The sequence below is a fragment of the Embiotoca jacksoni genome, unplaced genomic scaffold (genome assembly GCF_022577435.1).
Source record: "Embiotoca jacksoni isolate LCO1_2020_lvr unplaced genomic scaffold, fEmbJac1.0.p SCAF_99, whole genome shotgun sequence".
NCBI lineage: Eukaryota > Metazoa > Chordata > Actinopteri > Embiotocidae > Embiotoca > Embiotoca jacksoni.
Genome location: NW_027185457.1, coordinates 254,323 through 270,501, shown reverse-complemented (window position 1 = coordinate 270,501; position 16,179 = coordinate 254,323). Strand labels below are relative to the sequence as shown.

General features: G+C 46.8%; 2 protein-coding genes across 2 annotated transcripts; both read right to left on the bottom strand.

Annotated features, from left to right (window-relative positions):
* Nucleotides 1-163: 163 nt before the first annotated feature.
* dnajc1 (DnaJ (Hsp40) homolog, subfamily C, member 1) lies at nucleotides 164-3,719 on the bottom strand. Its single transcript, XM_069142251.1, has 12 exons — nucleotides 3,478-3,719; nucleotides 2,962-3,063; nucleotides 2,786-2,832; nucleotides 2,502-2,667; nucleotides 2,307-2,404; nucleotides 2,129-2,222; nucleotides 1,955-2,039; nucleotides 1,607-1,770; nucleotides 1,380-1,499; nucleotides 1,181-1,229; nucleotides 641-1,092; nucleotides 164-525 (listed from the first exon to the last, which is right to left on the bottom strand). The coding sequence occupies exons 1-12, from the start codon at nucleotides 3,634-3,636 to the stop codon at nucleotides 457-459; spliced, it is 1,605 nt and encodes a 534-aa protein (XP_068998352.1). The 5' UTR covers nucleotides 3,637-3,719; the 3' UTR covers nucleotides 164-456.
* Nucleotides 3,720-4,770: 1,051 nt separating this feature from the next.
* Nucleotides 4,771-14,969, bottom strand: LOC138193902 (cadherin-7-like). The gene is made up of 12 exons (XM_069142196.1): nucleotides 14,906-14,969; nucleotides 12,448-12,742; nucleotides 11,637-11,756; nucleotides 9,781-9,948; nucleotides 9,094-9,281; nucleotides 8,350-8,603; nucleotides 8,106-8,242; nucleotides 7,904-8,025; nucleotides 7,029-7,137; nucleotides 6,678-6,929; nucleotides 5,910-6,458; nucleotides 4,771-5,013 (listed from the first exon to the last, which is right to left on the bottom strand). Exons 2-11 carry the CDS (start codon nucleotides 12,677-12,679, stop codon nucleotides 5,947-5,949), a joined length of 2,094 nt encoding a protein of 697 aa, XP_068998297.1. The 5' UTR covers nucleotides 12,680-12,742; nucleotides 14,906-14,969; the 3' UTR covers nucleotides 4,771-5,013; nucleotides 5,910-5,946.
* Nucleotides 14,970-16,179: the final 1,210 nt, after the last annotated feature.

Genomic DNA, 16,179 nt, shown 5'->3' with positions numbered 1-16,179 from the left:
ATTAGTGAATGCATCTGTAAATATTATACATTTTGAATTAATCAATAGTAAAAATTGTGTAAAAAGTCCATTTTATTTTCAGGCTGAAACAACAAAATAAAAACATTTCCATTCATGAAAATGTTCAACTTTTTATTTTGTAAACAATGAAAAAACAAACTGCACGAGATAATAAATACTGTTTATTGATCGGTGAACACACGTTTGGCAGCATGCTGAACGGAGCTAAGGCACGTGAAGCTGTGAGGTCAGAGGTCAGGTGACCTGCTTCCTTTGACACATCAGTTATAAAACACACCTGAGAAGGTGAGACGCTGCGCCATACAGATAAAAACACACGCCGTGATTCAGTCCAATTAGGAGGCGACAGAACATCAAAGGTCACCTGATGATTCACCTGTCAGGAGGTCAGAGGTCACAGCATGAGGAGGCAGAGTCAAGGGTCAAGACCTTTCATCAGCTCTTGGCCTGTTTCCTCTTCTGAACGAGCTCAGCCAGCATCTTATAACGAACCATACACTCCTCCTGCAATTAATAGAAATGAAATCAGTTTAAGATTAAAGAATTAAGAAGTAAGTCACACGTCAGTGTTCGATCAGATCACCATCAGTTATCAATCAGTCATTTCCGTCTCTCTCACCTTGGTCTTTCCCGGGACCACCTTGGCGATTCGGTCCCAGCGTTCTGGGGTTCCTCTGGGAAACTGTTGCAGAGCAAGTTCCAGAAGTTTCTGGTGGTTCTGAGTCCAGACGGAGGGCTCCGCCTTCTCTTTGCTCTCTTGAGATTCTGCCTTTTGTTTGTTTTCATGAGGCTCCGCCTCCTCCTCCTCCACCGCTGTTGGGTCGAAATCTCTCTGCCGACGACCTCGGCCCTTCATCTCCCCCTCGTCTCCTGCTGCTGCTGCTGTTCCCTTCCTGCTCCTCCTTCGGACGGCCGGAGCTACTTCCTCCTCCTCTTCCTCCTCCTCCTCTTCTTCTTCCTCCTGCTCCTGCTCAAAGGCCCCGGCCACCCTCTGAGTCATTATGTTGTCACTGACAAGAAATGGCTTCACAGGAAGAGAAGGACTCTTCAAATCTGACAGCTTCACCAGACCTGAAACACCACCACAGAGAGAACGTCACATTTCGCTGCAGCTGACATTAGAACCCGATACTGACAGTAGAACCTCAGTAGAGTTTACCTGAAGTGTGGCTCACGCTGTCTTTCACCTGTTTGACTTTAGTCGTCACCTGTTGAAGAAAACGGATTCAGTTTGAGGTTTTACAGGAAAGTTGGTTCTCAGATCGAGATCAGCTTCTAAAGTCAGTACCCAGGTAAAGGACCAGGACCAGGACCAGTACCAGGACCAGGACCAGACACTGTAACCAGTTCAAACTCACGTCTGTCACTGATCGACCCAGTTCGTGGGCGATCTTCTCCCATCGGCCCGGAGCTCCTCCTGGGAATTTAACCATCAACCTGCTGAGGAGGCTGACCTCGTCCTCCGTCCAGTCGGAGGCCTGGTGGACACAGAGACAGTCTGAGGACACAGAGACGGTCGGAGGACATAGAGACAGCCGGAGGACTCCAAATTGATCAGAGTAATTAATTATCAATAAGATCAGACCTTCTTCTTTGCACCTCTGCGGTCCTGCAGCCAGTCGTCCATCTGGTCCTCGATGTCCTCGATGGAGGCGGCCTGGTCGTAGCCGTGGTAGTTCAGGTTCTGTGAAGATGGCTCGTAAACGGGAAACTCCACCTTCGGCTTCTTCACCTTCGGCCTCTTCTCTCCTGTAAAGACGGACACAGCAGAGGGACTTAAACTAAACACAGTCTGGGGGTGCGTTCAGGTGCAGGCGCCGAAGTCCGACACTGGAACACTGATATCAAAGTCATTTGTTTATTAAATTATATTGTGTTTATTGATCAGTAATTTTGAAACAAACTACGGCAGCCTGGAAGGAACACTATTTACTTGGGACAACTTCCTGTTCAGCTTCAGCTTCTTCTTTCTGCTGCTGCTTCATCTGCTGATACTCTTCGTAGTACTGCTTCACTTCCTGCAACACAGACACCAGGATTGAGACCAGGACTTAAACCAGGACCGAGACCAGGACCAGGACTGATCCCTGACTGCTTCCCCTCCTACCTGGACGGTCTGCGGCAGGTTTTTGACGGACATGTACAGCCAGATGCTGAGCTTCAGAGGGAGGATGTCCTGCCAGTGAGGTCGGTCCAGAACTCTGAAACAACAATCAGTTAATCAGTAACAAACACAAACAAATCAACAAACATGAAGACCCGCTGTAAACGTGTCACAACTGCACCTGTCGGTCCGGTCCTGGCCGATACACCGGAGCTCCTCGGCAGGTCTGGAGCTCATCTTCTTCTTCTTCTCTTTCTTCTTCTTGCTCAGCAGCTCATCCTGGAAACATGGAGGATTCATTGTCAGGTCACACGGTGTGCTCTGTCTTAATTGGCTGCCCGGGTCTGCTCTCCTGTGTTCTGATTGGCTGTCTCACCAGCTGTTTCTCCAGGTAGATGGACCAGATGACGGCATAGTGTCCCACGGTGAGGATGAGGAAGAGGAGGAAGCCCAGCTCTGTGTTGCTCAGCTTCCTCACCCGTCTGTAGTAGAAGACCGGCTGCCGCCAATCAGGGAGCCCGTTGACCAGGATGTCGTCATACCTGTAAAGACGCACACAGGTGACTCCTGATTTAAACATCTCGGAGGGACAGTTCGGAGGTCTGAGTCTGTGCTCTGATTGGCTGAGAGCCTGCAGGGACGTAAAAATGAAACACTCACTTCCGTCGTCTCTCCTCGTCCTTTAGGACTTCATAAATGGCCACCAACTAAAAACAAGCAAACATAATTGAATCTCAGCTGCTGTTTCTTGTGTTGTTTGTCGTGTTGATTGCGGAGTTGTCTGTTTACGTTTGCGTGGTTAGTGATTGTGCTTGTTGTGTTGTGTATTTTCCCACCTGTCTGAACTGAGTTTCAGCATTTTCATCTTTGTTCTTGTCGGGATGCACAGTGAGAGACAACCGGCGGTACGCCTTCTTTATCTCCACTGCTGAGGCGTCCTGGAGAGACAGACAGGTGGTAAACAAACAGACAGACAGGTGGTAAACAAACAAACAAACAAACAAACAAACAAGCAGACAGACAGGCAAACAAGAGTTCAGGTTCGCTGCAGCCGAGGATGGAGTGTGAACCACCTGAAACAGCTGTCGGCAACAGCTGCCTGTTAGCCTGCCGGGGTTAACCTCGGTCATCTGCTCTGGACCGGAACCGGACCGTTTACACCGGTCAGTCGCACTGAACTGGGTTCACGGGTCCAAGATCAGCCACCTGGATTAGCTCTCAATGCTAACTAGCTTAGCCCTGCTGCGCGTGTACGTGGCACCCGTATCTTCACGTTAGCCCTCAGCTGGCTGCAGCTGTGCGGTTACCATGGAGACGGCTAGCCCGCGGGCTCGCGCAGTTTTAACACAGACCTGGTCCAAGTTCATGAATTTGTAGAAGGTCTCGGGGATCTCCTCCACCAGGTCCAGCAGCTCCAGGTCCGCATCCCAGGCGGTCAGAGGGGGGACCGTAGAGGCTAACAAGGTCAGGCAGACCAGCAGAGAGCCGCACGGACCCGCGCAGACCCCCATGGCCAACAAACCGCGCCGACGAACCGGATAAAGCACGGGCTAAAGACACGGTACCGCTCCGGTCTGTCAGCCAAAAACAGAGCGCGCCCCGGAAAAGATCGTCACATCCGGGTTGAACAGCGCTTTCAAAATAAAAGTAATCTGTGTCACAGCGACATCTGCAGAAGGAGCAGACAACTACAGACTGAAGAGAAGAAATAAAACAAAACAAAACAAATATTGAGTTTCATTCTCAAGTCACAGAAATCCACGGCTGATAGTTAATAGTTGTACAAAAATCCACGATCATTAGAAAATAATAATAATACCATCGGCTGTAACGTCCGACACAGTAAATCTGTTCAGTTTTAATCTGCAGGTGGCGCTGTTCCTCTGAGCACCACCTCTGACCTTTTCTTTTATATACAGTCTATGCCTCTGACTGACTTCGAGAATTTCACATTCAAAGATTTAGAGACCTGGAAACATCTGTACACACCTGCTTAAACATCCAACTGTTAAGTGTTTTAAAAAAAAAAAAAAAAAAAAAAAAAAAAAAAAAAAAAAAAGATCCTGTACATAATTGAATTACGTGTAAAGAAAACACAGTAAAAAGCAATGTGACAACTAATTTCTGGGCTAATAAGTAAAAATAGTAAAAAGTAGACAACCCATTATTTTTTTTTAATATTATTGTGTCTTTAAAAAGCAGTTAAAAGCTGAATCCATCGTAGTCTTTTCATATTGTTACGATGCCAGTGTAATACCCAGACACGTCACTAGATGGCGTCCTGCCTCTTGGTTACTACATTCAGGTGGGTTAATAGTCCTCAAAATGTCACACATGTACCTCAGAGTAGGTGGTAAGAGCGCAGTCGATCGTTAGCGATGACGTGTAGTGTTTTTGTGTTGCGTAATTCTGATGTAATATGTAAAAGTAGTGAAATGCCGCCACAACACAAATTTACATAATTGGCAACACAACCAACTTTGACACTTCGGTGAGATTCTTCTCTTATTTCTGTAAAGTGACTCAGACTTGGAACACATTTTGAGTTTGTTGGATTTCTTTAATTTCCTCTGTTCAGTTTTTTTTTGTTTTTGTTTGTAACATGTCAACAACAACAACAACAATAATCATTTTAATTAGGAACTCTGAGTTAGTGGAAAGTTTTTTTTAAATTTATTTATTATTTTTTAATTTTTTTTATGTGAAGCAGCAGCAGGAAGTATTCGGGAGTGACGGAATCAGTCAGCAGATCGCTCTCCTACATATTTTTCAAACATGTTCGACATTTGGAGACTCGTGTGGGAGACTGATGACATCATTTGTTCTTCACATTGACGTTATCCTCGTTTTTTCAACGTGGACTCAGGTCGAGGTCCGTCAGAATACACCTGTAGGTGACATCACAGATCATGTGACACCGATGGTCAGGTGAACAATCGAGGACTCTTAGTGTAAAAGGTTGAAACAATATCAATCATCAATATTCAGGTTATTATTAAACTATTGACAGACCTGTTGCACCAGTAAATAAAATGTCACATGACTGTGTGTGATTGGTCAGTTGCGGGTGTGTAGTGCTATTTGTTAAGTTGTGGCTCATTTCTAGGATTGTGTAACCACTGTGGAGGCAGGTTGACATACAATAGTCAATAATGTAGTTTAAATATTTTTTGTTGCTCATCCTTTTAAAGTCAACAATATAAATCATACTATTTTCAACAGTTGTTCTGGATTACTCCCTAAAGTGTGACTTACCGATTTCACAACACACGTTCCTGCAAATGTTTCACAATAAAAGTCCTTGTTAAGAAATGACAGGGTTTCCGTCTACTGAAAGGGTAGAGGGCTTTTAATTTGAAACAGACACAGGACATGTTGAGTTTGTATTAACGTGTAACGCAGTAATTTCAACGGGGCAAACGGGAGCGGATCAAAACGAGGCTTTGAGTTGAGTGGAGTGTCATCCTGGTTCACTCAGGTAAGACTACACCTACGGTCAGTTGATTAGAGATTTATTGATCATTAACAGCAGCTGCTTCTCATTGTGCTGCATTCAGAAACACTGAATGATACAGTTTCTCATTGGACTACAAACACGGCGGACTTCAAGAAGGGTCCTCAGGATCGTCAGAGACAATCTGGAACGACTGTTCACCACAGAAATGCATGCTGGGTATCAGAAACACCCCCTCCCACTGCCCCCTGAGCCAGGCAGACCTCGGTGCTGCTCGGCCGAGGACAGTTCCCACTAACCGCGCCCACTCTACCTGCTGTATCCACACACCTGTAAGAGCGCCCCGCCCCCCCCTGCGGACGCAGGGCTACGAAGCGACCCCTCCTCCCTCGTGTTGTCCGTAGAGATCTGCGAGCTTCCTGAACCTCGGCCCCCACTCGCTCAGAAAGTCGTACCTCTGCTCAGACTCCAACGAGTTTAACGAGTCTAATGAGCTGAGCGACTCTGCGGCCGACCCGCTGCCCTCGAAGGCGTAGGTCTGCAGAGAGTCATAGGGGGGCGCCGTCAGGTCCAGGTCTGCCTCCTGGAGCTTGTCCCTGATGAACTCCTGGAACAACCAGTTGTTATCTGTCCTGGACTCTGGTGTTCTGGGGACGAGCGGCGGCTCGGCGGCGACGGCGACGGCGGCGACGGCGGCTCGCTCGATGAGTTTCGTTTGGTTCAGGTGTCTCAGAGCGAACATGTCGAAGGCCTCGGTATCTTCCTCTCCTCCGCCTTCGTCGTCGTAGCGAACAATGTTTTCGCGGATTTCTCGCTCATCATCCATAAACGGAGGCTCACTCCGCCTGCGTCTGATGGCAACCGTTACCATGACAACGCCTGAGGGAAACAGGAAGGTAGCAGAGTCGAGATCACAACGTAACGAGGCAAAGCTTGACAGCTGTGAGCCCTGAGTTCATCAAAACGAAATAAATCAATCAATTAATCAATCAATGAACTGACCGACCAATCAACCGAGCAATTGACCGACCGAGCGATTAATCAATTGATTCATTTAACCTGAGGGGGCGGGGTTTTTGGGGCCGTCTCTGATCATACCCAGCAGTGTGAGGACACAGGTGAGGAGGACGGCAGCTGCAGTGCTGAGGCCGTCTGCCAGCAGCCTTGAAGCCCCCTGGTTGCAGCGGCGGCGGTTTCCTTGCAGGTCGCATTCGCAGACGGTGACGGTCAGCGTGTTGGTGCTGCTGAGAGTCGGACTGCCGCCGTCCGAAATCACCACCGGCAGGAAGTGAACCGGTTGATCCTGCTGCAGGAAACCCGCTCGCCGAGTCAGGACGGACGCCGTGTTGTCTGAGCACAGATGGACAGGCGAGAGGAGGAAACATCAGAGTTATGTCAGCAGGTGTGAAACGGGATGTTCTCGGGTTACATCAAAAATATGGACCGTACCGTTGTTGTCTGTCAGGGTGAAGTTCAGGTTCCCAGCAGCCAGAGAAAACAGGAAGTGATGTCCGTTCTCTGGTTCATCTGGATCCACAGCACTCAGAGTTTCAATGATCTGAGGGTCAAAGGTCAAAGGTCAACTGACACAGAATGAGCCGGAAACAAATTAGTCACGTTTCTCAGGTCCGGCCCTGGTCATGTGACATCACTGATCCGGGTCATGTGACATCAGATTAGTGTAACTAATGGGACATTTGGATGAAGATCAAAAACAGATTAAAGCAGATTTCAGAGATGAAGCGACTCGGTCAAAGTAAATAACTGATTATTTATGTCAGTGCCATCAGAGGTCACGGCTGCACCAGACTGAGGCAGACCGACGCCCCCAGTAACACTGACTCCATCCTCGGCTGCAGCGACCTGAACTCCACCTGCTGTTTGCTTGTTTAGTTTATGCTGCTCCAGTAAAATCATCTTAATTTTCCCCGTCAAGATTCCTGTTAGTCTGCATCTGTCTGCTGTCCAGTACAGATGTTCTCCTGTTTTTACAGATGTTCTAATGTTGTACAGATGTTCTCCTGTTTTCACAGATGTTCTAATGTTGTACAGATGTTCTCCTGGTTTTACAGATGTTCTAATGTTGTACAGATGTTCTCCTGGTTTTACAGATGTTCTAATGTTGTACAGATGTTCTAATGTTGTACAGATGTTCTCCTGGTTTTACAGATGTTCTAATGTTGTACAGATGTTCTCCTGTTTTTACAGATGTTCTAATGTTTGTACAGATGCTCTCCTGTGTGTACTGATGCCTGACGCACTGAACAGATGAAGTGGAGACATGTGACGTGAAGACGACTGTGTATCAAGCAGGTGAGGCGTACCTGTCCAGGTTGGGCGTTCTCACAGACGAACGTTTGGTACTCGATGGCGAAGCTCGGCGCGTTGTCGTTAACGTCCGTCACGGAGACCAGAACCACAGCTTTCCCCACCTGAGACTTATCCACTAACCCACAGAGACACACCTGTCAGGTACTTCTGTCATACAGTTTACGTCATCACCAGACGGGAAGTCGTGGGACTTACAGATCTCCGTGGCGACAACAGTGATGTTGTGCAGGACGCTGATCTCTCTGTCCAGACGTCTGTTCGTGGTGATCAAACCTGAACTGCTGTCGATGTCAAAGTAACGATCAACGTCTGTCTTCCTGTCTATAGAATATCTGCAGACAGACAGACGGAGAGACAGACAGACAGACAGACAGACGGGGTGAGAGATGGAGAGACGGACCGAAAAAGAGACAGGTGGTCGGTCGAGCCCTCGTCTCACCTGATGGGACTGTTGGAGGCGTCGGGGTCATGAGCTGAAACTGATCCCACATCAGTTCCCACCGGAGCCGCCTCAGAGACCACCATCCGGCTGGCGGAGGACGAGAAGACGGGGGGCTCGTCCACGTTCTCCACGAGCAGCCGAACCGTCGCCACGTCCCTGAACGGACCCACCGACAGGAAACGAGTGTCCACGTCCCGATTGGACGCCTCGACCCGTAAAGTGTAGGTGGACTTGGTTTCAAAGTCCAGAGTCTGTGGGGGACGGAGTCGATGTCATCGTCATGAACATCATCAAAATCAGGACACGCGTCAGGATTCTGATGTCGACATGAAACGGAGTGAAGCCTGATGTAAAAGGCCACGAGGCTTCAAACATATTTTTAGGACACTTATTGAAACTCGGAGAATTTTCTCTTCGATGTAGAAATAACAGATCGTTTTGTCTTTACATGCATCACTGACATGAATCTAAATTTAAAGTGCAGTTAGCAGCTGCCGGGCAGCAGAGTCTCTCCTCTGGGACGCAAAGCTGTGCAGACTAATGCAATAATCACACAGGCAGAGAGTTCAGAGCTGCACATGTCCCGAGAGCTGGATTCTGGATCAGAAAGGACGGACGCTTAAAACCCTCTGAATCACTTTAAAGTCAGAGAAAAACATCAGATCCAAAACAGAAATGTTTATTCCTGAAAGATGTTTGTGACCTGCTGGTGACCAGAACCTGTTCACAGCAAACCGGTACCTTGTGTAGGGTGAGCAGTCCTTCCTGTGTGTCGGGATCAGTGAGGATCCTGAAGGTTCCCAGTCCGTCTCCGTCCAGGATCCTGTAGTCCATCTCAGCATTTGTACCAACGTCCAGATCCAGAGCTTTGATCTTACCGACCACAGCCGACACCAGAACTGACTCCGGAATACCGAACTGGTAACTCTCTGGTACACAGGTACACACCGGTACAGAGGGATTAGTACACACCGGTACACAGTACTAATACCTGTCTGTGATGTCATAACTGCACGTCAGATGTCAGACTGTTGCTGCTTTGTCCACTAGTCCACTATATAGCACACTACAAAGTGAACAAGTGGCCAATCAGAGTGGATTTTGTTCACTATGTAGTATAATATGTAGTGCACAAGTGGAAAATTCGAACGCAGCATGTGTGTCTTAAGTACATGTCATAGGTCAAACGGTGTCTGTGATGTCATAATTACACATCGCAGGTCAGACTGTGTGATGTCATAACTGCACATCAGAGGTCAGGGTGTGTCTGTGATGTCATAACTACAGATCAGCGCTCGGACTCACTGTGTCTGTGATGTCATAACGGCACGTCATAGGTCAGACTGTGTTTCTGTGATGTCATAACTACAGGTTAGAGGTCAGACTCAGTCTGTGATGTCATAACTACAGGTCAGAGTTCGGACTCACTGCGGGAGAAGCGAGGCGGGTTGTCGTTGACGTCGGTCAGCGTCACGGTGACGGATGTGGTTCCTGACAGACCTCCCATCTGACCAGTCATGTCTTTGGCCTGGATGACCAGCAGGTAACGGTCCCGCATCTCTCGGTCCATGTCGGGTAGAGCCGTCCGCACCACACCTGCAGGACAGGTGAGACTGTGGTGATCCAGAACATTGTGACTGACGTTGATTTTCATGTAATCACGATAAAATCTACATCGATCTGCCGTGTGTTTGGATGAATCCATGTTTAATTTGGTCGAACAGAGAATGTTTGAGGTGACTTCTGCCAGGATCCGACTACACGACGTATTTCTCTTAAATGATGGTAAAACTGTGTCGGATTACACGATCAAAGTGCCATAAATTCTTGCCGTGTTTTCGTACGACCCGGACCGCTCATTGTTCAGCTCTGCGCGTGAGTTCCCGTGTCGTCGGGGAGGAGGGTGAGGAAGTTGTCAATCATTGTTATCATTCACCAGGTTGCCAAAGTGCCGCTGCAATTTCTCACCAACATTTATCTTTTTTACTCTCTTGAGGAAACACTAAAAGTTGTCTCAACAGTCCACTCCTCTGTACCTGCAGCATCCCACATTATCTGTCATCCTATTGGTCGACGCCAAGGAACACATCCCATTGCTGTTCCTCAATGAGGCCACAATTTGTTTGTTCCTGACGTTCATATCGGGGACAGACTCTGGAAATTACTTGTCAACGTCGCGTGTAAATCGGGCTGAATTCGAGTCGTTTAATCCCAGCTTTGCTTCACTGTGTCACAGACGACCTTTTTCTGCAGCATCATCTCATAAAGACAAGCTGATCCCTGACACTCAAAAACTCCGACAACGTTTGATTAAAACTGAGAGGAAATAATGAGTTCAGAGGGTTAAAGAGGTTTCACATCTCCTGCTTCAGTTCTGTGTTCCCCTCATCATCGTATTTCCACATGTCGACATCACATAAAAACAGATGAAATCATTTTGGTTCCAGTGGTTCAGATGTCGGTCATTTTCTAAATGATGATCCCCAAACAAACTGAACGTGTGTGATGATTTCTGTGTGAAGTGAGAGGATAACATCACGTGACCTCTGTTTAATACTTCACTAAATACAGTTCAGAGGAATAGGAGGCCGACGCTCTTTTAATCAGCTTTGATCTGATCCCTTGGCAGCGGAGGAAGGGGTTTTGGGGGGGGGTCATCTCACCTCCTCTCTGTCAGGGGGGTGGTGGGGAGTAAACACAGGAAACGGTTTTATATCACTGGCTTCAAATGAGCAAAAGAGTTTCAGCTTTCAGGCTCCTCGTATGTGGAACCAGCTCCCGGTCTGATTTTCTGGAAGAGAACACCCTCCTCTTTTAAGATTAGGCTGAAAACTTGCCTATTTGACAAATGCTTATCGATGACCCTGAACCATCCCTTAGTTATGCTGTCACAGGCATAGACTGAAGCACCGAGCTCTCTGCCTTTCACTCTCCAGGCTTTAACATGTGAAGCATCTAACATCACTATTATATATGCCACCATTGCATCTCATCACCTTTGTGCCGTCTCACTCCCATAGTTTTATTATTTGTTAATTGTCTCTTTATGCAGTTCTTCTTGCAGCACCTAAACGTTATTATATCTCTGTTGTTTCTTTTCTCTCTCTACTCTCCACTCACCCCAACATGTCCAGGCTGCCACATATTTCACATTGACAAAATACATGTTTCACATGGGCACAATCATGACCTGAGCTACTATATCATATGCCGTGAAATAACTTGTGACGGGATGTGGGACTGTGCAAGTAAAACTGATTTGAATTGTCCAGGTGTGTTCTCACCTGTCTTTGGCTCCACTGAGAAGTACGGCTGACCCTGCAGGATGCTGTAAACCAGTCTGGCAGAGTTTCCGTACGTCGGATCATCAGCGTCTGTCGCCACCACCGTCACCACAGAGGTACCTGTAGAAAAACACCTGAATGTTCAAAATCATGTTTCATTTGAACAAAGATAACTTTTTGATTCAAACTAAGGCCATCAAACCGAAACACATCATATTAGGGACAAAAGTGATCTAGTCTTTGTGGACGCTCACGGTACTGCAACAATAAAATCAGAAGCGTGTGTAAATCTTTTACCAGAACAGATAAATGTGGGATTTGTAACCACAAAGAGGCAGTTTAACATGTGCTATTAGAAAGCTATTAGAGAGTATAATTTGTATGTAAAGTTATAATTTTAGACACTCCCGTACAGTAGGTGGCGGCATGCACCTTTAACATTGGTTTGTAGTCCGCCAGTAAAATCAAACAAGAAGAGGAAGAATCTTTTACCAGGACACCAAGCTCTTTGGGTTAGTTCTAATCGACCAGGGTTGCATGTTCGTAAAACGTTCATTTGAAGCAAAGATAAAGACTAAAAAAACTTTTGCACCAGGTCTGAGTTTCACATTAAGAGCCTGTTTGAGCTCTGATTTTCACAATAAGAGCAGAACCTTCAGGGCTGATTTCCAGTTGTGATCTGAGCAATTTTCAGCAGAGGAAACAAATTCTGTCTAAATAGAAAGAAACTAGCTGTAGACTCCATTTAATGTATTTATGATGTCAGTGAGCTTCAGAGAGCAGATTGGACTTGTTCTCAGTCCAGACTCACCTACAGGAGACCTCTCGGCCACCCTGGCAGTGTACGGTCCGTCCAGGAACTTGGGCTCGTTGTCGTTGATGTCCTGGACTTTGATGATGAACTGGGACTCGGGTTCGACCGGCAGGTTGGTGTTTCGGTCCCGAGCCTGAGCTCTCAGGGTGTAGTAGGCCTGCTGTTCCCGGTCCAGCCTCTTGGTGGCGTGGATGTCTCCGGTGTCCTCATCGATGGTGAAGATGGACATCGCTCCTTCGCCGCTCAGGACGTACCTCACCTGAGCGTCACCTTTGTCCACGTCAGAGTGGAGCTGCAGGGACCAGACCAGAAACCAGCCGGTGGACCGTTCAGTTACAGGAACAGTACAACATTTCAGATACTTTCACTGGTTCGCTGTCAAATGTTTCATGTAGGGATCAGTTTGATTCACTGATGCATTGATAGATTGGATACAGTGCCTCTACCATAGACTGTATCTAAAAGTGGATGTAGCTTCTGGGTCTGAAAAATGAGGCCAATGCAGAAGTGCCTTAAACTGTAATACCGCCGAGGGCCACTAGGGGGTCGGCTCCAATTAGGCTCTGGCTCCACTGACTTCCATTTAACTTCTCTCGAGAAGATGAAAGACATCCATAATTTTTTTCATGAGTCATTTTGGTGTCATTTGCTAAAGTCACTCCTTCTTGATAGCTTTCTGGCAGTCCATCTAAAAATAACTCTATCATTAATTTGATATTATGCCTCTGTTTGTGGGCGTATCTGTTTGATTGACAGGCCTGTGGTGCAGTCAGGATTCTGCTATAGGTGGGCGGGGCGTTGTGTCCTGGTTCCCAATCAGATCGACTCAGATCCACCGCTCGCTCGTCCCCAGATTTAAACCCCGCATCTCCAACATGATCAGACTCAAAACCAGAATCAGAGAAAGAACCAGGATCAGACTCAGAAACAGAATCTGTCATAGAACCAGTATCAGACTCCGAACCAGGATCACATCTAGAACCTGGACCTGTAGGCCCACGTGGACACCGTTGTCTGTGCTAAAATCAAGTTAAATGACCTTTTCTTTTATTTGACTGGTTGTAGTTCGACTGTTCGGCCTTCCAGCTCGAGGCTCAAGGCTCTAAGCGGGAATCACTGGTTTACTGTAACACCGATACAACATGTACAACACACACACGCAGACACACACTGAGGCTCAGTCTGGTCTGTCAGCTTCAATCAGCGCAGCCAGCCTCTCAAAGACAAACAGTGTATTCGTCATCTCCCACAATGCCACAGGGCGATCTGAGGGTTCACATGTACAGCATAATCGTCTCACAGACAGCTGCCTTGTCCAATCGGAGGGCAGATCAGATCTGAGGGCTGAGGAGGTCGCACAGACACATATACACACACATTCAAGGGTCAAAGGAGACCAACAAATGCACCAACAGTGTTTATGCTCCGCTGAATGACAAACACCCTGAGGGCAAGTTATGTTTTCATTCATCTAGTGTTAATCAGGTTAATCTGCTCTGTGTCAGAGAGACATGGCGGTCTGATTTAGGACAGAACAGTCTGCAGTGACTCCAACTGAACCTCAGCCAGGACTCGGGACCTGAACTTTCCCCCTGCGACTCCATCCACCCACTTTCTCTGGGTTTGGGTTCTGGTCTTGTAAAGGAATAATTAAGCTCACCAAAGTTCAATACTGCTTCTTGGTGAAAGGTCATTCAGAGCCCCAGTGGGTTGATAAGAGGACAGACGTCAGACCGGATGAAGAAGACTCATTCATGCCGGAGGCCTCGATGGTTCGAAGAAGGAGTATCCCGTGTAGACGCGAACTGTCCATTTTATTCTGTCCCTGACCTCCAAGACAGACCCAGCAAAGCCTTCGGTATCTCGGGGTGAAGCAACATCCCTGATCTTAAGAGGAAGAATCTTCAACGGAGGACATTCAGTGTGAAGGAATTATACATGTGTGGGGCATCAGGCCTGGGAACACCTCAGGGTCCCCGAGGAACAGCTGGAAGAGAGAGGCCTCGGATTCTTTGGTTAGGTTAGGTTAGGTAGTTACTTTATTAATCCCCAAGGGGAATTTTTTTTTTGCTCGGTCTGCTGTCACCGTGAGACCCCGATGAACCAACTGGTCCAGGTGAGGTTTGTATCACAGGCCTTCATCGTCCCAACGGCCGGTTCTGTGTACGAACCTCATTTCTAATGGACTTCCTTTATTAGATGAAGACCTCCGTTACCTGTAAAATCTGGAGTCGGGACGCCAACTTCCTGTTTAATGTGTGAGTCATGTGACTGTCCCCTCTGCTAGACTGTCAGACCTAGTTCACTCCCCACGCACCCCCCCAGTCATTAGTCATAATTGAAGAGACAGAGACAATGAAGAGAGAATACATATTTCTAAAGAAGTGGACTGATGCAGCTGTTCTGTTAAATGCAGGCGGAGCCGTCACTCACATCAAACATCAACTGTTCGTACCTTTCCGACATACAGCGGCTCGTCTCCCGTGTACTCCTCCAGGACGAAGAACTGGTTCCACACCCAGCTCCTCTTCCTCCTCTGGTGGGAGGGGACCCCTGCTCCTCCTCCTCCTCCTCTTCCTCCTCCCGACACCTGAGGGACGACCACTGAGTTCAGCATCATCGCCCTGCAGCCTGACTCCTCCCACCGGGACAGGACGAACACGCCGAGCACGCTCAGGACACAGAGACAGTTCATCTCTGAGGAGACAAAGGCTGTCCAACAAAAAGACATCAAACTGTCCAACAAAGAGAGGTGAGGCTGTCCAAAAAAACAAGGGAGACAGTTCAGCAAAAATGCGTCAAATTTTCCAACAGAAATATGTGAAATTGTCCAAGAAAACTACGTCAGACTGTCCAAAGAAAATACATCAAACTGCCAAAAAAAGACATCAAACTGTTGAACAAAAATTGGTCAAACTTAAAAAAACATGTAAAACTGTTCAACAAAAATATGTCAGACTGTCCAGTCCATCCAGTGAGGCAGAGACAAAGACGTCCAGTGAGAAGACACGGGTGACGTCCAATCAGGTCCTTTGAGACAAACAGAAAAAATATTTCACTGTAAACTTCAGTTTTTTTGCCCAGAGTTCAGCCTGACAGGCGTAACAGACGAAGCACAGTCCTTCTCAGAAACCCAAATTCTGATTCATAACTGTCTCTGATTATTGTGTACTATTGTGTATTAGTGTGGTATTATTGAGTTCCCAAATAACCGAATGTATATATATATATAAAAATATATATAAATACATATATATATATATATATATATATAAATAAATATATATATAAATAAAACTTTATAATAAAGTACAAAACAATATAACTGTTCTAACTGTCTTTAGTCAGAAGAATATTTGTTTCACTGATTCAGTGGATCCCAAACATGATTTAATTTAAAGCAGAGGAAAGAACAAATCTACTTCTCTAACTGCTTTTAAAGAGTCTGCTGTCTCTTTATTTACACTCTTTCTGTCTGAATGATGCTTTAAACAAACATGATATAAAACATCAAAACACAACAGGAACAGCCGTGACTTCTGCTGATGAAAATCATCGTCCTAACATTTTCAAATATTTTTTAGTCTGCGTTGCTTTTCACTGTGTGACGGACGTGTTAATCTGATCACAAGGCTGCAGTTTATCCTGTTCAATCTGCTCCAGTAAACTGACGAGAATCACTGAACTTCGATGCGAACAGAAAGCGATGCTGCTCCGACTCCACACACA